We start from the raw sequence: 22,069 nt of genomic DNA on the forward strand, positions 1-22,069 counted from the left end.
TATTTTTTATTTATTTCTTTATTTTACCCCTTTTTCTCCCCAATTTCGTGGTATCCAATTGTTGTAGTAGCTACTATCTTGTCTCATTGCTACAACTCCCGTACGGGCTCGGGAGAGACGAAGGCTGAATGTCATGCGTCCTCCCACAGTGCGCATCCAACCCGGAAGCCAGCCGCACCAATGTGTCGGAGGCTACACCGTGCCCCTGGCAACCTTGGCTAGCGCGCACTGCGCCCGGCCCACCACAGGAGTCGCTGGTGTGCGATGAGACAAGGTCAATACATAATGTTGACAAGTAGGCTATGGTGTAATGTTATGTTTTGCCTTGTGTGGTAGGTTGCATGTTATGACATATGTCAGCTGTTATGACATATTATAACATGGTTATGACCATGTCATAACGTGTTATGGCGCTGGGTGTCAAGTAAAGTGTTGCCAACATTTTTTCAACAGAATCGACGATATGAGTACACCCCTGATCACCAGCACAGTTCACTTTCATTGCAGCCACATACAAAGAGCATCATCACTTTGCTCGTTGTATAATTCCTTCTCTCATCTAAGTGCTCTCCTCCTCTCACTTTTTCCCATTGCTTGTGGACTTCAGTGGGGAGTAGTGATTGAGTGCCCAGTTCTGGAGGAAGGAGAGGTTATTGGGATGGAAACCCCTATGACCTCTCTCTCTGAGCTGACTGACCAACAATCAGATGGTATTATACTGACCCCTACTGGACACTGGGGCAATATTCAGGTTGAGTTTGGAACATATCAACATCAAATCAAATCAAATGTATTTGTCACATACACATGGTTGACAGATGTTGGTTGAGCAGATGTTAATGCGAGTGTAGCGAAATGCTTGTGCTTCTAGTTCCGACAATGCAGTAATAACCAACAAGTAATCTAGCTAACAATTCCAAAACGACTACCTTATAGACACAAGTGTAAGGGGATAAAGAATATGTACATAAAGATATATGAATGAGTGATGGTACAGAGCGGCATAGGCAAGATACAGTAGATGGTATTGAGTGCAGTATATACATATGAGATGAGTATGTAAACAAAGTGGCATAGTTAAAGTGGCTAGTGATACATGTATTACATAAAGATGCAGTAGATGATATAGAGTACAGTATATACGTATACATATGAGATGAATAATGTAGGGTATGTAAACATTATATTAGGTAGCATTGTTTAAAGTGGCTAGTGATATATTTTACATCATTTCCCATCAATTCCCATTATTAAAGTGGCTGGAGTTGAGTCAGTGTGTTGGCATATGCTCACTTTGAAAAAATACACATTTCTGACACAAAACAGGTGAAGTAAAAATCATTCATTAGCAGATAATTTTCTTTATCTGGTCTATCTCCTCATCACATTTCAAAAATAATATATGGATTGGTGGGAGTACAGAAATGCATCTATATATTTACATGATACACAAATAGTGGTGCATATAGTCTCTTTAAAAATAACTCTTGCATAGAAGGTCCAGGATCAGCAAACCAAGAGGGGGAGAATCATACATGCAAAAGCCCTGGGCTATATTCTTGCCCTGGCATGGTCACACAGTTCAAAAAGCTCCATGTGTGTATTGGGTTTAGCCAGCCAAACACCTGTCCAGCTGATTCTCAGACAATCTCAGATGTAGATCTCATGGCCCAGCTCGGGGGCATACACCTGGTCCTGCTTGGGGAAGTTTAAGGCAGGGACACCTTTGACCTTCCTCTTCCAGACCCCCTTCCTCTGTCTGTCCTGGTCCTCCCTGGTCCTATAGCATCCCTCCCCCTGCTGATTCAGTTGGTGGTTCTGGACCCTGAAGTACTCCTCCAGCTGGGTGTCTGTGTGGAGCCTGAAGGCCCCACGCTCCCTGAGTGAATTAATAAATAAATTAACAAATTAATTAATAGATGGATAGAAAAAAAATCAAGAAATACTTAAAAATTAGTTTGACAACATAAAGGCATACTATCATAGAGATCTTATTATGTATTTGTTCTATGTGCAATTCTATGCATATCATACCTGAATGGGTCTAGAGGGTTGTACTGGCTAATGGTCTTATTGGGCATCTCAAAGTTCACGTGGCGTCCTGGCCGCTTGCTGCTCACCTTCATGAACATGCGCTGCGGGGCCTGGACATTAGACTGGGCAGTGGTAGTGAATGCCCCCACCTTACGCACCGCCAGACCAGCAATACCACAGGAGGTCTGGGGCCTCTTCTTCTCTGACTTGGGGCATGGCGTGTGCTGGGTGGATGCTGCGTGGCTGGTGTGAGGCCGCATCACAGCTGGGGAGGGACTGCTGGAACAGATTTCACGGCTGTCGAGGGATTGCCTCAGGTTGAGATCCAGAGTGCGGGTCATAAGGGGGACGTAAGTCTTGGTCATGCCATGTTGCAAGACCTGCTGGCTGGGTCCTGCTGGGGCCTTCTGTGACTGACTCTGGGGGCTCTGTTTTGGGGTTGTAGGTGGGAATGGTGAGGCGTGGGGCTCTGGATCCATCCCCTGGACAGGTAGAGGTGGAGGGGAGCCCCAGGCGTCTCGTACCTGGGCGTTGAGGTTCATGTTGGCCCCGGCTTGGTCGCTTCCCTGCGGCTGGTGTGTGGAGTTGACCTTGAGGAGGACATGCTGAGGGGTGACGGGCCGATGGGGGCCCCTCTTCTTCACTCGGTCTTTCACTGCTTTCTCGCTGCACGTCAGCACCCACTTAGTTGTTACAGACAGCTCCCTGGCTGTGAGAGGGTGCATATACGGTTGATTACAAGGATCAATAGTAAACATGCCCCTTGTTATACAGCCATAAGGACTATAGTCTGTCTCGTTTCTGTCTCTCTCAATTATGTTGAACTTCTATTTCATTCCATTCTATCTCACCTGAGCCAGTGGTTTCGCTCCTGGGTGTGTGACTGGCCCTGCTTTGGGAGCCCTGGCTGTGTCCGCTGACTGGTCTTCCAGGAGAAATGGCAGAGGGGGGCTTGGTGATGAACTCTGGCTGCAGGTCAATGTAGGCCCGGCTCCTACGGTGGCCCTGAAGCTCACTCCACGTGGCCGGCCTCATAGACTCCTGCTGCGCAGCTTTGGAGAGCAGAGAGACCACAGAAATATAATTAGTAGAACGAGGAAAAAGGGTCTAAGATCATGGCAATTTGACTGCATCCTCATGGAAATGATTTTTCTATGTCAGAGACCTTGACAAAGTATAGTCACAGCAGGATGATATTAGCCTAGCCTGGTGGTCCAGTCTGTTTGTGCTTTATCCCATGCTCTATGTTCTGTAGACCACTATTATATGGTTGTTATGCCATACATACATGTAACAATCAATGAATACAGAGGTGTCTGCAAACGGAAATAACACACTATTTCAGAGCAATATTCAGCATTTTGTCTGGCCATAGATGAGAGACAGGAGATAAATCATGAGGGTAGAGGAAGGTGTCTGTAAAGACAAGGGGTTAATAAAAGCGAGCGATAATGGAGCGATATTCAGGTTGAATTTAAGGCTAGCAGTAGGCTAATCGGCCACCAGACCCCCAAAAAAACACTCACCCTGTGCTCGGCGCATGCTGGGGGCTGACAGAGAGCGTGCATGGTGGGACAGCGCGGGCCTCTCCGGCTTCTTGCCCTCACGGTCGTAGATCTTACGATTGGACGAGCCCACCTGTGTCATGCGCTCAGCCCGCACGTAGGAGTAGGGGTACTTGTCTTTATTGAGCATGCTTTTAAGAGTACCCCTGAACTCGTTAAAGAACTCCCTCTCGGCCAGCACGGAGTAGTCCCAGCGCACCCTGGTGAACTGGTAGATCAGAACACTGGTCCCTGTGTTCACCACCATACTGGGAGGGAGAGACGGAGGGTGGAAAGAAAGAGAGGAAGAAAAACAAAGTTATGACAATAACTACTGTTCCCTGAAGGAGGGAAATGAGAGGTACAACATACTATGGGGAGTTGCACTCCCGCGACTTCGGTTGAAGTATCTCAAATCACGCCTGACAAGGCTAATGTAATCCGCACCTCGCTGGAAGCCGCACCTTCCAAAGGTTATAAGTGTGAGACTCGGATTCATTCCTTCAATTTAACACGACTCTTCACCGAGCCCAGGAACGGGTGGCGTGTTTCCAAACAGATGTTGTACCTCAGTTCCCTCCTTCAGGGAACAGTAGTTATAGTCATAACGTTCCCTTTCAGTCAGTCAACTTCGGTACAACACACTGTGGGGAAATAGAATCACGCCCCATGACGACTCCAACAGATACTAAATAAAACGGCCCATGGCAGACCACTCAGACATGCCCCTACAAGATGTGGCACACTGTGAGCAGTGACATCCAAGCGATAAAACCTCACAAAAGTCTGTGGTGATGCCCAACTCGCCGCAGCCCAAATATCTCCTATAGTCAACCCTTTAAACAACAGCCAAAAGGCTGGCAGGGCCCTGGTTGAGTGCGCACGTACACCGCTAGGTAACCCTGGCTGCTATTTGCAAGGGAGCCTCCACAATCCAGCTGGATAAAGAGTGCCCTGCCACGACCTGGATTAGCAAAACAGACAAAAAGCTGGTCACATAACCGGACATTCCTGGTCCGTTCAATGTATGTGCATAATGCTAGCACAGGACATAGGGCATGTAACCTCTGTTGCTCTTCAGAACCAAAAGGAGGAGGCAAAAAGGAAAATGTCTCAAAAGCTAAGGACCTGTAGAACATAGCCTTGAGGTTCAGGGCAAAGGCCGCATTTGGACACGACGCGTCGTCTTGGGCGAACTGAGTACAGAAACGATGTACGAATAACGTGTGAAGGAACCTTTAGCTGAGGCCAAAGCCTCGGGTTTTACAGGAGAGGATCTTCAGACCCACAGACTCCATTGGTTCAAAAGGAGGCCACACGCAGAGCATCCTAACCCAAATCCCAAGTCAGTGGAATAGGTTGAGAAACCGGCATGAGATGGCGCACATCCTTTAAGAACCTGCCAGGACACAAGCCCTGCTGTGGCGCCATCCATTTCCACACGACACGCTCAAATAGACGCCATGTACACTTTCAAAGTGGAGAATGAATGACCCTGCTCTGAAAAGGAACAATTTATTTATTTTGGGACCAAAGTAGAGGTCTGTGCAGGACTGATTTATTTTCATACTGCACCCGCTGGCTTTCTGTCTGGCTACCACGCACACATACAGCCCTCCAGTGGGAAAAAGGCGCCCTTGCAGACGAATAGTAGTAATCATGTTCGGAGGTAAACCACCGCGAGAGTGGACATCTGAGGGGCCAAGTCCACAGACCCCATATTTCTGGCCGAGGGTGTCAAACCTGCCTGTGCGCCTGCAATAGTTGATTCCTGCACAGCGAGAGTTGCCACGGGACCCTGCCCAATAGATCTCCGCCAACCATGGTTGCTTGGGCTATGAGTAGCACAAAATTCAACTACAAGCCCTCCAGGAGCACCCTCCCCAACGCTCGGCTTCCTCATCGAGAAAAACTGACGACAATGCGCGCTTCGTAAATATATACATCGGCCCTGCCGAAAACCATCCAGGGGTGTAGCCTCCACTCCTGAGAGAGGGTGACTTCTGGATAAAAGATCTGGACCCGAGCTAAAGGCAATCGAGGACATGCATCCCCAAAGGGAGAGTATGTGTGCACTGCTCCCCAGCAATAGGGAGCGATCCAAAGTTAGGAGGGAGAGAGACAGAGTCTCTTCGGGATCGTTGAAGCACACCACCACTGACATATTGTCGGTTCTGACCAACACAAGCTGGCCCGACAAAAGTAGGGAGAAGCGCCAGATACACTTAGGACTTCCAGGTAATTGATATGCAGTGTGCTCGGCACCAGGGTCCATACCCCCCGAATAGAGTTGCCTTCGTACAGCTTACCCAACACTCAGCCCATGGGAGACCCCTGACAATAGCAGAGGGTCCCAGCACTTGGCCATGGCCCATAGGCATGACAGGGACATCTGAAGCAACCGGCTTAGGCTGCAAGATGCATCCAGGTGAGTGGCTAGCACACAGCGCTAGAAGGGCCCCATCAACAACAGCCCCACGGTAACAACTTCCATCACAGAAGCCATCATCCCCAGTAGGTGTAGGCACTGGCAAAAACGCACTGTGTGCCTCAGATGTAATTTGGCTAAGCAGAGTTGGAACCTGGACACCCTCCGTGGGGATAGAAAAGTGCAATAAGCTAATTAGTCTAGCTCGAGACCCAGAAACGGAATGTGCTGAGATGGAGTCAGACAGCTCTTTTTCAGGTTTCTTATGAAGCCTAGAGACTGAATACAGGAAAGTAGCATGGATGTGTATAACACTGCTTGCCCCCTCGACTCCGTTGCCACCAGCCAATTGGCTGTAATAGCCAGCAGCTCATGAGCATTCTGAGTTTGTAGATTCTGAGGTGCTTTTTGAGGGCATGTACTGTAGGTCTAAAATGGGAGGTAAAGACCAGTCCCTTTTCCGAACCAGGAAGTACTGGCTGTACCAGCCAACCTGGATCTTCGACATAGGAACCACTCAGATTGCCTGCTTCTAGAGACGAGAGGATATCTCCTCCCTCAAAACGGGCGTTGAGGCCTCGGGAACAGTTGACGTGATGCCACTGCAGAAGGGTGGGGGACGCACAACAAATTGTAGCCAGTACCCTGACGTCACTGTTCGCTTGATCCAGGTCGACACTGCGCATGCACGCCATTGGTCGGAGCAGACAGCGAGCTTCCTGTGAAGTGCCATCTGAAGGGGTGGAACACCACATTGTGGACTTGGATAGATTGATTATTTTTCCATTTCCACCACTCTTGACAACTATGTGTCTGAACATGGAGAAGGGACACTTTCCATCAAACTCACATGTGCGAGAAACAAAACATTTGATATGCATGAACACTGTGAAACTTGGGGTTGAAAAAACTGTGTTTATGTGCCAAGGTTTACCTAAAGCCCGGTCCACCCTGGGTACAAGGGCTATGCCAGTCAGTGATGTACCCCTATTGGCAGTGCCGTCTGGCACCCAGCACTGGTCCGCACAAATAAAAATAGACACAGGGAAAAAAACTTTATCATGGAGGTTACCCATCCACAGTCAAAGGTACAGGCAACAAAAGCACCTTGTAACCTACCTGGTAATGGGTCAGACAGCTCTGAAAAATGGCCCCCTTCTTTGGTAACAGAGGGAGGAGATTCAAAATAAAATAAAATTCCCAGGAATAAAAAGCGTTGAGCTGGAGAAAGACAACTCATTTCGGGGTTTATATGAACCACAGAGACTGTGTGTGGCAAAATAGCATGGCCGTGTCCAACCCTGCTTGTTCCCTCGACTCTGCTACCAACCACCAATCGCCTACAGGGCCCATAACCTGCATCACTAGACACCTCATAGGGACTAATTACGAACAGGCAAGAATCCGCAATGTTCCCGGATAAAGCTTTGGATAAAAGCTTCTGCTAAATGACATACAGTGCATTCGGAAAGTACTCAGTCCCCTTGACTTTTTCCACATTTGATCACTTTAAGGCCTTACTCTGAAATAGATTCAATTGTTTTTTTTACCCATCAATCTACACACCATACCCCATAATGACAAAGCAAAAATAGGCGGTAGAATTTTTAGCAAATTTATAAAAAATGTATAAACTGAAATATCACATTTACATAAGTATTCCGACACTTTACTCAGTACTTTGTTGATGCACCTTTGGCAGCGATTACAGCCTTGAATCCTCTTGGGTATGGCACACCTGTATTTGGGGAGTTTCTCCCACTCTTCTCTGCAGATCCTCTCAAACTCTGTCAGGTTGGATGGGGAGCATCGCTGCACAGTTATTTTCAGATCGGGTTCAAGTCCGGGTTCTGGCTGGGCCACTCAAGGACATTCAGAGACCACTCCTGCATTGTCTCGTTGTCCTTTTGGAAGGTGAACCTTCGCCCCAGTCTGAAATCCTAAGTGCTCTGGAGCAGGTTTTCATCAAGGATCTCGCTGTACTTTGTTCCGTTTATCCACTGAAAAACATCCCCACAGCATGATGCTGCCACCACCATCTTTCACCTTAGGGATGGTGCCAGGTTTCCTCCAGAGGTGACGCTTTGCATTCAGCCAAATAGTTCAATCTTGGTTTTATCAGACCAGAGAATCTTGTTTCTCATGGTCTGAGAGTCCTTTAGGTGCCTTTTGGCAAACTCCAAGTGGGCTGTCATGTGCCGTTCACTGAGGACTGGCTTCCGTCTGGCAACTCTACCATAAAGGCCTGATTGGTGGAGTACTGCAGAGATGATTGTCCTTCCTCCACAGAGGAACTCTGGAGCTCTGTTAGAGTGACCATCGGGTTCTTGGTCACCTCCCTGACCAAGGCCCTTCTCCCCTGATTTTTTCAGTTTGGCCGTGTAGCCAGTTCTAGGAAGAGTCTTGGTGGTTCCAAACTTTTTCCATTAAGAATGATGGAGGCCATTGTGTTCTTGGGGACCTTCAATGCTGCAGAAATGTTTTGGTACCCTTCCCCAGATATGTGCCTCGACACAATCCTGTCTCGGAGCTCTACGGACAATTCCTTCTACCTCATGGCTTGGTTTTTGCTCTGACATGCACTGTCAACTGTGAGACCTTATATAGACAAGTGTGTGCCTTTCCAAATCAATTTACCAAAGGTGGACCCCAATCAAGTTGTAGAAACATCTAAAGGATGATCAATGGAAACAGGATGCACCTGAGCTCAATTTTGAGTCACATAGCAAAGGGTCTGAATCCTTATGTAAATAAGGTATCTGTTTTTACATTTTCATACATTTGAAAAGAATTCTACAAAGCAGATTTCACTTGTCCTTATTGGTTATTGTGTGTAGATTGATGACGAAAATAAAGAATTTAATACGTTTTAGAATAAGGCTGTAACGTAACAAAATGTGGAAAAAAGGAAGGGGTCTGAATACTTTCCGATTGCACTGTATATTATTATACTATATATTATGAGCCACCTATGGGGGAGGGGTGCCCCTTGTGTAAGATTGATATGCCCCCTGAACACCATGAACAGAATGGAATGTGGGGTACCAGTGGGGCATTAAACATGGACAAGCTTCCAATACATGAGACTGAGTAGCCTGTATTAAGCCCGGGCCCTTATGGGCACAGAGGGCTCTGGAAATGGCTGACATAGTACCCCGTTTACCATAACAAAACGTGGGGGCACTGCCATCACAGTAATGTTTTTGCAGAATGCCGCACTGGTTGCTCAGACCTGTGCTAAGGCCCCTCATTCCAGGGTTACCCGAGCCAGCGATTTGGGGGCTGCTTCCTAATTGGAGGAGCACACAAGCCCCGCTTTCTCCACTCCTTCCAACTTGAAATTGAAAATAGGAATTGGGTTGCCTAATGCCAGGGGAACACTAGTAAGCTTCATTCACTGGAAGTGAAAAAAAAATGGTAACCAACGTTAGCCAGGATGTTCTTTAGTCTAAGCTAGGCTAGCTAGCATCATTGACCGCAGCACCGTCCATTTAGAATAACCAAACGACTTAACGCTACGTATACTAAACAACAGAGCTGCCCAAGCAACTCTATCGGATGCAGGAATAGCTAGTATTAGCTAGCTCTCCTCGATGAGTTAGCTAACCTGGATAGCACGCTATGCAGCGCTTGTTAGCTAGCCTGGTCTCAAGTCTATGTAGGACTGGATCACCGAGGTGGGACCGGACCCTTCATTGACAAGTCTGGGAAGAAAGGGCAAGCAGTGCCTGACCGAGGCAGACACAGGCGGTGGTGGGGTACCCACCGAAACTGGCCACCCTCTCTCTTCGAGTAGCCTCCCATAACTGGCGACAGAGCATACTGGAGTCAGGTTGAGAGCGGGCAGCCAACGCACACACCACACCCAGTCAGACACCCAGTCAGACAAAACATTTGCTCTGGCCAAAGAGCCAATCCATCTCCGCATCCCACAACTCAGACAGCCGAGGTACGGGCACTCGGGAGAGGAAGTCACTATCGGAAACACCAAGCCCCCTTAAAAATGCTACACGATTGTTAAGAGTACCTGCTCGTGGACTAGTAGGGGAACAGTGTCAGCCATCCCCTAGTCCTTCACACAAACTGATTTGAGCAAGGGCATGCCAGAGCATGCACCAAGCCGAGACATACAAGACAACAATCGTGAGTATCTATTTATTTATTTGGGCATGGTCGCAAACACTAACCCGGCTTAGCCTTCATCGTCTAGGTTGCATTTTTTGCCATCTTATTAATTGGTATAGCAAGGCCAAGCAATCCGTCAGGCGTGATTTTACATCCTTTAACCGAAGTCGCAAGAGTGTGACTCCCCATAGTAGTTTGTACCAAAGTTGACTGATTGGAAGGGAACCAGGAGGGGCAGAGAAGAGAGGGAGATGTCTTAAAGACATACGCTTCTGGGTAAAATCATGGTTGTCAAAGTAAGAATTAAATGAATGATTACTCACTTGTTAAAATAATTATCACTAACTTGTTGTGTGGGTGCAGGGAGAGTACAGTACTTACTTGTTGCTGTGTGTGTGCAGGGACTGGATAGGGCTGTGTTGACCCCCTGCCTTGATGACTCTCAGGCAGTCCCCTGTCAGGAAGTTGAAGATGCGGATCTTCCCGTCCCCACAGCCGGTAATGACACGCAGAAAGAGGTAGATCAGCGCCAGGACCTCCCTAGAGGAAGACAAACACACACTCACAGCATTCAACTAACCTCGAGATCAAGCAGTCAAAAACCGTACCAAAAACAAAAGTACTTGTTGTTCTTTGTATGACATTTTTTTTATGCTCACTTTGGATGGCGATAGGTCATCAGGTTCTTCTTTATGTCACAGTTGGTGCTCCAGGCCATGACCTGTCCATCAGAACCACCTGACAGGATGTGCCACTGGTCGAAGAACAGACACTTTACAGAGCTCTGGTGGGCATCGATTACCTGGAAGACATGGACTTTGGTGAGGGAGGACAGTGTCAATTTCACTCAAAAAACATTCAAATCGAAACCTACTGAAATGGGAGACCCAATTCCACGTGCCCTTGTTTGAGTTTACTGTACATCTTTTCTTCTGACCACTAGATAAGACTCCTGAAAATATAGATATGGATGCCTTTTGTGTAAAAAGGTCAATGAAGACATTGACCTGACTGAGTACAGACCATCTTACCTTGAGGAGTGAGGCGGTCTCCATACCCCACATTTTGACCAGCCCTTTGTCACAGCTGCTCATCACTAGAGCCTTGTCTATCTTCACACACAGGATGGGGTTGTGGTGCCTGAACTTCAGCTTCTCATAGCAATGCCCTGTCTGCAGGTTCCACACTGCCGTGAAGGTGAAAGCACACATAGTTACTAACACACAAAACAAGGTTGATACATTTACAAGCAAACTGCCTGACATGCTGACTACACCAGCCACCAACTATATTAATTAGGGGTCGAAACACATCAAATATTCATAGACATTTATCTAGCTAGCTGCTGTTGTCATGGGAGATGAACACTGGGCTGTTATTTTACCAGACATACATATAGTCTTCTTTTTATCTGCTTCTTTGTAGAATTTTGACCCGGAGTCATAAAAAAATTGTGTGTTTTTCTACTCCAATGATTAATCCACAGATAAAATGGGAAACCTAGCTAGTTTTTTAGTTAGTTATCTTTAGTTATCATTCCTCGTTTGTCTTTCAAGCATCCACGTGGGTTTGTGTCTTCCTGATATCCAACAAGGAGGAAACTTGCGGCATATTCAGGAAAAAGAACGTCAGTCAGAGAATTTGCGCTGTAGCTCTTGAAGACTTGTTATTTTGTGACATTAACGTTTAAATCCTGTAGTAATTTGACTTAAGCTAACACATCTACATTCAAGTTTTAATTGAAAGAAAGAACCAAGCTCTAGAAAATAAAAAAGATTAACATATTTTTAAAGGGGAACAAATTATCATCACCTAAATTAGCAAGGTCAACTACATATTGAGTGGTGTGGGTGAAATGATTAAATAACATGTGTAAACGCTCACGCACGCAACATGGCTGGTGAGGTTTACGTGTGACACTTACTTACCTTTGACTTTGCAATCATTGGCCCCTGAGACTAGACAATTCCCATGCAGGTCCAGGCAGTTGATGGTACCCAAGTGGCCACGGAAGAGCATAAGGCATACGCCTGTTTTCAGATTCCAACACCTATAGTGAATGTACAGTATACAATATATCAAACCAGTCATTCATAAAGAATCAATAAGTATCATCACCTAAATTAGCACGGTCAACTACAATTGATAGTAAATCACAAGTTTAGCATTAGAAACACAGTCATTCTTCATCACAGTCATTGCTGTGTTTTCAAGCCAAATTCAAAAACCCATAGAATTGAGTAAAACGGGTCCAAACTAACATGATGGTCTTATTGACTAGAGATGTCCATTCTAGTAATTCTATTTCTATGACTTTACCCTCCTCCTACCTGATGCTGAGGTCGTAGCTGGCGCTAATGACCAGTCCTCTCTCCTCACAGAGCAGCAGGGCCCTGATGGAGCCGGCGTGGCCCTGGATCACCGGGGACACCTCCTTCAGTGTCAGCACGTCCAGCAGACGCACCACGCGGTCCTTGGAGCCCACGGCCACCAGCTGACCTCCACTGTAGTGCACCACCCTGGAGGGGTCTTCCCTGTTGACCACAACAAAGATACATCAGTTACGTCTCAAATGGCCCCAATGCACTACTTTTTCATACGGCTCTGGTCAAAAGTAGTGCACTATATAGGGAATAGGGTGTCATTTCGGACACACTCCCAGACTTTGAAATATAGGCCTTGTTACTGTATTATTTGCTTGCAGCAGGTGCTATAATGTTACAAAGACACTGTGGTTACCGTTACCGACCTGTCCAGCAGCACCAGAACATTGTACACTCCACAGTAGACATTCCTCTCTTCCATCTGTATGGCTCGGGTTCTAACGCCAGCATAGATGGCCTCAAAGCCCCTCTCCTGTAGGACAGACAACCACGGATAGCCAGTACAAACGTCAGGGGATCATATTCTAGTCATCAGAATATAGAATAGAATCGTCTTCTGCTTTTCACAAGCCCCAAGAGACACACACACACAAACACACACACACATACAATGAAAGCAGCATCCCCTGGAGCAGTTTTGTCATTTGGGATAAGTGGTGACATTGATTGATATGATAATAAGGTAGATAATGATGTGTTTACCTGTCTGATTTTGGAGAAGATTTCTACGTGGTGCATGTGCTTCTCATCCTCCCTGATGGGCACTAGGACCTTGCGGACTTTGGCATATGTAGGGCTGACACCTGTATTGTTGCTCTGAGAGGGGGAAAAAAAGTCACACAGGTTTATATTAACATGTACTTAGCATGCCATGATGATAATGGACAACCTGTCATCTGTGTGATCTCTAGATTATCTTGAGCTACTTTTAAAATCAATCAATCAATATATTTGCTAAGTGGCATGAAAAAATCTAAATCCAAACACTTGTGTGGGTTTGCAAGCTAAAAAGCCTTTAAAGAGTTTTTAGAGAATCCCTTTGAAATTGGCCTATGTGGCATTGATATGAGTCAGAAACAGTTATTCTGGTGTCAAAATATACTACAAAGTGTAAATAGGATAATCTTGGTCATAAAGTCAGTCTCGTCTAAAATGGAGTTTGGAACGTCCGTGTGTCACAACGGGTAAATGTAGGTTGGGTTTGGATTTAATGATGTCCATGTACCTACTAAAATGGGGTGAACAGCTGCAGTGATTGCTCTCTATCCAATATCAAAGACAGTGAGACAGACCTGCCCAGCACAAAACAACACGTTGCGCATTTAAAAATAATATATATATATATACACTGTACACCTTAGTTTTAATATTACACAACTATAACATCCTAGCCAAAAATGTCCAAATTCTTTTAATATTTCTTCAGTTATCTTCGATTTTTTGTGTAATAAGCTTATGTATGGCATATACAGTGTGTGAAGGGGACAAACATTATTAACCAAATGCAGAATCGGTCAGAAAACACATCTCCAAGACTGAAATCTTGTTTTCCTAATGAGAAACAGAAAAACACAAGTGCCAATTGGCGTGTTCAGTCACTCTTTAATGTGTGGGCTAGATCATTATTGAAATACACTAACACGTTTCATCAAGGTGAAGGCTGAAACATGTTGGTGTATTTTAATAATGAACTAGCCCACCCATGAAAAGCTTTTTAACTTGCAAACCCACACAAGTGCCTTGACTTGGATTTTTTTATGCCACTTGGCAAAGATATTGAGTGTTTGATTGATTTTAAAAGTGGCTCAAGATACTCTGGGGATCATACCGATGCACACATTAAATCTAAATCAGGTGGTTACAAAATTTGGCACTATGTAGGGAATAGAGTGCCATTTGGGATTTATTGAGATGACTGCATCGTGGTCACTAGTTAGCACAGCCATAAAGTCCTAAAATCTGATTGGAAACCTAACCATAACCTTAATCCCACTGATAACCTTACTAAACCTTACCTTATATGCAGACCAAAAAGCACACAAAAAAAAAACATTTAATTGTTTGTTTTTTTTACCATATAGACAAATTTGACTTTGCAGCTGTCCCATCTAGCAGAAACCGATCAGTTCTGCCTTAAGGGCAAGACTCACTTAACACTTATTTGTAGTTATTCTTTTTCCATTCGCTTTTTTAGTACTATTCCCCTTCAAGAGCAGCTCCTGCTACTTATTTTTCTTCAATAATCAATATCTTTATTGTCCCGAATGTTAAAAATCTATGTGTCATTGGTGGATTTAGAGTGTGGTATTTTAATAGTTACCATACAGTACCTGCATCAACGTAGCTTGTTTCTCCACCATCTTCTTGGCATTAAGGTCCTCCTGAGTGTCTTCCGTCAGGTAGCGCCAGTGTTTGGAGACATCCCTGCAGCTGTACAGAGAGGTCTTGTCTAGAAGACCTGAAACAAACAACTTCTGCACTTAAATCTTTGAGGGTATGGTGACAAGCAGCCATCCCTCAAAGGTTGCCGCAGTCCATACTGTAGATCTAATCGATAAGTGGTCCATTGAAGGACGACTACTTGCGATTATTCATAACAGAATGAGAGAATTTGGATTGAAATTCTATTCCGTCTGCACCAAGGAAACCTAGGTGATGTCACAAGGCATTTTGTGTTTAAAAGCATGGAATGAGAAAATTATTCAGAGATAGTGGTTCAAATATTGAACAGTTGTTGAAAAGGTAAATGTCTTTTGTTTAAAAAATAGAAAACTATTATGGTATTTTAAAATTATTATTTTTTTTATATCAGAATTGGACCATCATTATGCAAACACATATCTTTCAAATGTAAATGAAGGCTACATAACAACATTTTAACAACACCTCCAAGGGAATTGTTGTACTGATTGCTAAGCAAAGGTTTGTTGCTCTTCCATCTCATCAATATCCAGGGAGAACAGCTCAAGGTGTGAAGCAGGAGAGGCATAGATCTTTAAAAGGGTAGCCTTGCAAAACAAAGTCATCACCATGGCATAGCTATTTAGCCCGGATACCTTTCTCTATGGGGCTGATTCAAGGAAATGTCAACGGGTACTTCAATCTAGACAAAAGAAGACAGTGCAGAGTATACCGCTGTCCCTGAACAGAGCCAGATAAACACTGCATATCAGGTTGCATAAGGGGTCAGCGAAGTGCACACGCACAGGTTCACTTCTGCACACACTGAATCTGCAATATGATCGACCAGATAAACTAGCAGCTAGGGAAGGTATGGAGTAATATGAAGGTAGTCTCAAGGTATTGCTCACCTGAGGTAGAGTACCTCATGATAAGCTGTAGACCACACTATCTACCACGAGAGTTTTCATCTACATTTTTTGGAGCCGTCTATTTACCACCACAAACCTATGCTGGCACTAAGACACCACTCAATGAGCTGTGTAAGGCCATAAGCAAACAAGAAAATGCTCATCCAGAAGCGGCGCTCCTAGTGGCCGGGGACATTAATGCAGGCAAACTAAAATCTGTTTTACCTCATGTCACATGTGCAACCAGAGGATAAAAAACTCTAGACCACCTTTACTCCATACACAGAAAAAAGCTCTAGCTCGCCATCCATTTGGCAAATCTGACCATAATTCTATCTTCCTGATTCCTGCTTACAAGTAAACACTCAAACAGGAAGTACCAGTGATGTGCTCAATTCGGAAGTAGTCCGATGAAGCGGAGGCTAAGCTACAGGACTGTTTTTCTAGCACAGACTGGAACATGTTCCGGGATTCATCCAATGCCATTGAGGAGTATACCACCTCAGTCACCGTCTTCATCAATAAGTGCATCGACGATGCCCCCCCCCCCCCACAGTGACTGTACGTACATGGATTACAGGCAACATCCGCACCGAGCTAAAGGCTAGAGCTACCACTTTCAAGGAGCAGGACACTAATCCGGACGCTTATAAGAAATCCCTCTATGCCCTCAGACAAACCATCAAACAGGCAAAGCGTCAATATTGAGATAGAATCGTAAGCATCAATATAATGCGTCAATATAAAGATTGAAACCTACTACACCGGCTCTGACGCTTGTTGGATGTTGTTTTATTTTATTATTTATTTAACCTTTATTTAACTAGGCAAGGCTTACAAACTATTATGGACTACAAAGGGAAACACAACCGCGAGCTGTCCAGTGACACGAGCCTACCAGGCAAGCAACACTGAAGCATGCATGAAGCTGTTCCGAGCGACTGTGTGATCATGCTTTCCGTAGCCAATGTGAGCAAGACCTTGAAAGAGGTTCACAAGGCCGCGGGGCCAGACAGATTACCAGGACGTGTACTCAATGCATGTGCGGACCAACTGGCAAGTGTCTTCACTGACATTTTCAACCTCTCCCTGACTGAGTCCGTAATACCTACATGTTTCAAGCACACCACCATATTCCCTTTGCCCAAGAAAGCTAAGGTAACCAGCCTAGCACTCATCTTGGTAGCCATGAAGTGCTTTGAAAGGCTGGTCATGGCTCACATCAACACCATCTTCCCAGAAACCCTAGACCCATGCCAATACGTATGCCGCCCCAACAGATGACGCAATCTCAATCGCACTCCACACTGCCCTTCCCCACCTGGACAAAAGTAACACCTATGTGAGAATGCTGTTCATTGACTACAACTCAGCGTTCAACACCATAGTGCCGACAAAGTTCATCACTAAACACCATCATTAAGTTCTCTGACGACACAACGGTGGTAGGCCTGATCACCAACAACGATGAGACAGCCTATAGGGAGGAGGTCAGAGACCGCAGTGCGGTGCCAGGACAACAACCTTACCCTCAATGTGAGCAAGATAAAGGAGCTGATTGTACTACACAGGAAAATGAGGGCTGAACACATACCCATTCACATCGACGAGGCTGTAGTGGAGCGGGTTGAGAGTTTCAAGTTCCTTGGTGTCCACATCACCAACAAACTTTCACGGTCCAAACACACCAAGACAGTCGTGAAGAGGGCACGACAATGCCTTTTCCCCCTCAGGAGACAGAAAAGATTTGGCATGGGTCTCCAGATCCTCAAAAAAGTTCTACAGCTGCACCATCGAGAGCATCCTGAGCGGTTACATCCCCGCCTGGTATGGTAACTGCTTGGCATCCAACCGTAAGATGCTAGAGAGGGTAATGCGTATGACCCAGTACATCACTGGGGCCAAGCTTCCTGCCATCCAGGACCTATATACTAGGCGTGTCAGAAGAAAATTGCCAAAGACTCCAGTCACCCAAGTCATAGACGGTTCTCTCTGCTCCCGCACGGCAAGCGGTACCAGAGCGTCTAGGTCCAAAAGGCACCTTAACAGCTTCTACCCCCAAGCCATAAGACTGCTGTGCAATTAATAAAATGGCCACCCGGACTATTTGACCCCCCCCCCCCTTTGTTTTTACACTGCTGCTACTCGCTGTTTATTATCTATGCACAGTCACATGTGACAAATATGATTTGATAATAGCTGCTGAGACCAGTATTATTCATGTAGAATACTGGAGAGGGGGATATGCAGTGATGTAGTAGTAAACAAAATAGGTGGGTTAACTGATCACCGATCACGGTGAAAAAAGTTATGCTCCCTATACTTTCAATGCATTTTTTTTCAATGCATGTTTAGTTGCATTTACCCTCCACTACACATCTGAGGATAGATATTCTCATGTAACACCACAGAGTCCTTTGAATGATAGCTTAGACATGTTTTGGAGGGGTAGAGGGTGGGGGGGGGGGGTACATGGTGGCTCACCTAAAATCCTCTTGGCAAGATGAACAGGGAGACCCCGGATGAAGTCTCTGTATCGGCGGACCCCAGACAGAGAGGTGGAGGACCGAGGGACCACCATCAGAGCAGGGTCGTCTGAACAGGTGGAGTCTGTGTCACTATCCTCCTTCACCACCCCCATACACACACTGCCAAAGCCCTGCAGGCCTTCAGAGGTAGGGCTGGCACCCACCACCCATGGAGCTACATGGAGTTGGCAGCTATTGGCTGAAAATAAAGAAACACAGTGAGGCAGAAATTCATAGTGGACTGGATATGGGGAACTTTGAAGAGTGCACAAACATTTGACCAACCAAAATGTCAATGATCGTTGTAGTCTACTTTGATTATAATAATAATAATTGATTGGGTGCTTATATTTGTCCTATTAATCAAACATGACATTTTTATCATATGACATTTTTATCATAACCATTCATTAACACAGGCACTGCAGGAGCGGACTGGGACAAGAATTCAGCCCTGGCATTTTATCCACACCAGCCCACATCACTGCGCCACCTCACCATTTTGTTTGCCTCCCAGTCTCAGCATCTTTTCTGCTGTCACTCTGTGCTTCTTCTTGTTCTCTGTCTGTCTGCTTATTAACCCTTATTCGTTCTACACCTACCCTAAGTGTTAATTACTATTACAGGGCTCCTAACCTCATCCCCAGGCTATTGCACACTGAGCATATACAGTAAGTCTGGGATATCAATGATTCAAAGTAGGCCTTAGTGGGAGTGAATTCTATGGGAGTGACCTACAGACTAATGTATTTGTCATCATTTCATTTTAGTGAATCACATGACTGCATGTGATTCACTAACATCACAACATTTCCCCTTGGTGTCACTGGGTAAATTCAATCAATTGAATTTACCACAGGTATACTCCAATCAAGTTGTGGAAACATCTCAAGGATGATCAATGGAAACAGGATGCACCAGAGCTCAATTTCGAGTCTCATAGGAAAATGGTCTGAATACTTTTATGTAAATAAGGTATTTCTGTTTTTTTATTTTTAATACATTTGCAAAACTTTCTAAAAACCTTTGATTCACTTTTTCATTATTTTTCATTGTGTGTAGATTAATGAGGGATAAAATAATGTAATACATTTTAGAATCAGGCTGTAATTTAACAAAATGTGGAAAAAGGGAAGAGGTCTGAATACTTTCCCGAATGCACTGTATATATTGTTTTAAATGTGTGTACATTTCAACCAGCCCACCCAACTAAAAAATGGTGCAGCCCATCTGGCATATGCCAGAATTGCCAAATGGCCAATCCAACCCTGCCCCACTGCCCTTACAGGTTGACCGTAGATAAGCCTACAGTTACTAACATTCATTCCTGATTGCAACAAAACACAAAAACATTTCTAACAGCAACACTCACAGAGCTCTGGATCATGGCATGTCTCCTGGCCTCCATCGATGGTGTTGATGTCAGTTTCATGATGCATGTTGACAGGGTCATAGAAGGAGCTGGCCCAGATGAGGAGGTCCAAGTCTGGATGACTCTCCTGCGAGTTGAAAGAGTAGGTGGATTCTGGGATAGATGAGGTGTCATCCTCATGATCCTCATCCTCCAGCACTGAAAAGAGAGGTTTGATTATTATGGGTTAAAAATACATGCAGTTTTGCAAATTAGCCTACAATTCATAGAGATAACTTTCACACTTTTGCATGGAATATCATTTCATGTGTGGTCATTATATAGGCTACAAAGGTGCTCAAATGAAAATGAACTTAGTGGAGGGTGTCAGTAAGTTGTCATAAAACTAATTAAAATCAAATGTTATTTGTCACATGCGCAGAATACAACGGTATAGACTTTACCATGAAATGCTTGCTTACGGCCCTTCCCAACGATGCTGAGTTTAAAATATATATTATATATATATATATATATATATCATAAAAATAAAGATAGTAAGACAAGAAATAAAAGTTATTATATTATATTCCTGGGGTTAGTAGTATAAAGAAAAAATTAACCCAATAATTCCAATAATTTACAGTGTTGCATTACACTAATATGTGACAAGGTTGGTAGCAACATATGAATATCGTTGTGGAGATCTGTTGCAGCTCAAGTCGACTACAACACCCACAATGCAATGCTCTCTCTTTGGGCTGCCTACCTGCATAGTACCTACTAGCAAGCGTAACTACATACACAATAATACCAAAGTCAATATGTGAAAAAGTCGGCATGTGAAGTTGCTAGTTAGCTGTAAAATCGGCTACAAATTGTACTTCACTAACAATTTAGGAGTCTACAATATCCCCATGTTCAACCTGCAGATCTGTGCGTCAGAGAGGAGTATGATATTCGCAATGGCACCATGAAATGCACCCTGGACTGAAGGAGCAGACAAACTGGAGAAACGTTAGACCCTCTGTTAAATTACACATTTCTCGAGGTAGCAATATCGCAAAAATGGCTCATTCGAGAGAAGTCAGCCTCCCGCATTATGACATCGGCCAGTATTGAAATCTGACATGTATGAAATACGTTTTTGCGATCTAAAAGTCGTATTCCTATTAACTTCCAGTGTAGTGAGAGTGGTTTTATCGCAATGCTACGTCATACAGGACGAATGTCTGCATACTTGAACGACAATAGCATACATACATGAACACATGAAATGACACAGGGAATTGATAGAACATCGCTCAGAGATCCACATTCAAAATGGGTTAATCTTTACTTTCAGTACCTGTACAGTTAAGTTGGAGGAAGGCCCGTTTTGCTCTAACTATAAGCACACTTGTCAAGTTTCCAAGCATGTGAAGAAGCCCTGTATCGCATAGGGAAAGAATTCCTAAAAGATAGTTGGATTTTGTCCAGTGGTGGCTGCGACTGAACCAGTCCCAAGTGTCAACCATCTCTATCCCAAGAAGTTTGGTGTCAAGCGCTCGGTCCTGGCTCCAAGTGGTCATATCTTCTGAAACACTTGACTTCTGTCGTGACCTAGTATAGGTGAAATCTTTCCCAAATGTCACTTGCAGTACTCTTTGGATGGTTTCGAGAATCTCGACACTTTGGCACCGCACGAGAATGCCAGTAAGGAATCTCCTTTTGGACGAGTCCCCTGCGCGCGACATCCACTGGGTCGAATCGTGGAGCTTGGAAGTGAAGATGCAAGATTGGCAATTTCCACAGATGTTGAAATCCGCATCTTCCTTCTTGCAACAAAGCCTGTCTATTGTGTCGACTCTATATCCACACTGTTCTTTTGATCCAAAGCGTTTCATTGCGTTGGTTTATTAAGCGTAGTTTAATTCCAAATCTTTAAAAAAGGTATGTTTCCGACTGGCTGCACTGCAACCTGGTTGGAACTTCTTATCGCTGTTGCTTGGTTGTTGCCATGCGACTAGCCCAAGGGTTGCTTGTCAACTTTTTTTTGGTTGCCTGGAAACCCGAGGTTGAATTGTATTGAATTCTAAAAACAGAAATTAGCGTTTGAATCAGGAAAGTTTCCTGTCACAACCTTTACAAGCCAGAATGTTAAATACATTTATATTTTAACGTACACTACCAGTTGTCTGTGCGGTAGGAATGTGAGACAATATAGAAAAGTATAATCACATCAACCTTTCAAAGCACTGCTTTCAGATTTCGATCATTAAATTATGATCAGAACCATGTAAACTGCACAAGCTCGCCAAGTATGCATGTGTCTTGTGCATGTACTATTATTTGTATATTGTGCTCATTCTTCGGGTGATGGAA

The 22,069-nt window shown here is 44.7% G+C and overlaps 1 protein-coding gene across 1 annotated transcript; it reads right to left on the bottom strand.

Annotated features, from left to right (window-relative positions):
- Positions 1–1,324: 1,324 nt before the first annotated feature.
- On the bottom strand, positions 1,325–21,712 carry fbxw10 (F-box and WD repeat domain containing 10). Its single transcript, XM_036956071.2, has 15 exons — positions 21,054–21,712; positions 19,727–19,924; positions 18,311–18,553; positions 14,846–14,973; positions 13,218–13,331; positions 12,881–12,987; positions 12,462–12,665; positions 12,060–12,181; positions 11,163–11,317; positions 10,791–10,933; positions 10,513–10,671; positions 3,561–3,847; positions 2,886–3,086; positions 2,035–2,743; positions 1,325–1,879 (listed from the first exon to the last, which is right to left on the bottom strand). Exons 1-15 carry the CDS (start codon positions 21,589–21,591, stop codon positions 1,651–1,653), a joined length of 3,537 nt encoding a protein of 1,178 aa, XP_036811966.2. The 5' UTR covers positions 21,592–21,712; the 3' UTR covers positions 1,325–1,650.
- Positions 21,713–22,069: the final 357 nt, after the last annotated feature.

Source organism: Oncorhynchus mykiss, chromosome 20, assembly GCF_057628025.1.
Source record: "Oncorhynchus mykiss isolate SJ-2025 chromosome 20, ASM5762802v1, whole genome shotgun sequence".
Classification (NCBI taxonomy): Eukaryota; Metazoa; Chordata; class Actinopteri; order Salmoniformes; family Salmonidae; genus Oncorhynchus; species Oncorhynchus mykiss.

Coding starts and splice junctions, on each gene's coding strand:
- fbxw10 (XM_036956071.2), bottom strand. CDS start 21,591: ATGAAACGCTTTGGATCAAAAGAACAGTGTGGATATAGAGTCGACACA. Junction 10,934..11,162: donor AGACCGCCTCACTCCTCAAG/GTAAGATGGTCT, acceptor CATGTCTTCCAG/GTAATCGATGCCCACCAGAG. Junction 10,672..10,790: donor ATGACCTATCGCCATCCAAA/GTGAGCATAAAA, acceptor GTCTTCCTCTAG/GGAGGTCCTGGCGCTGATCT.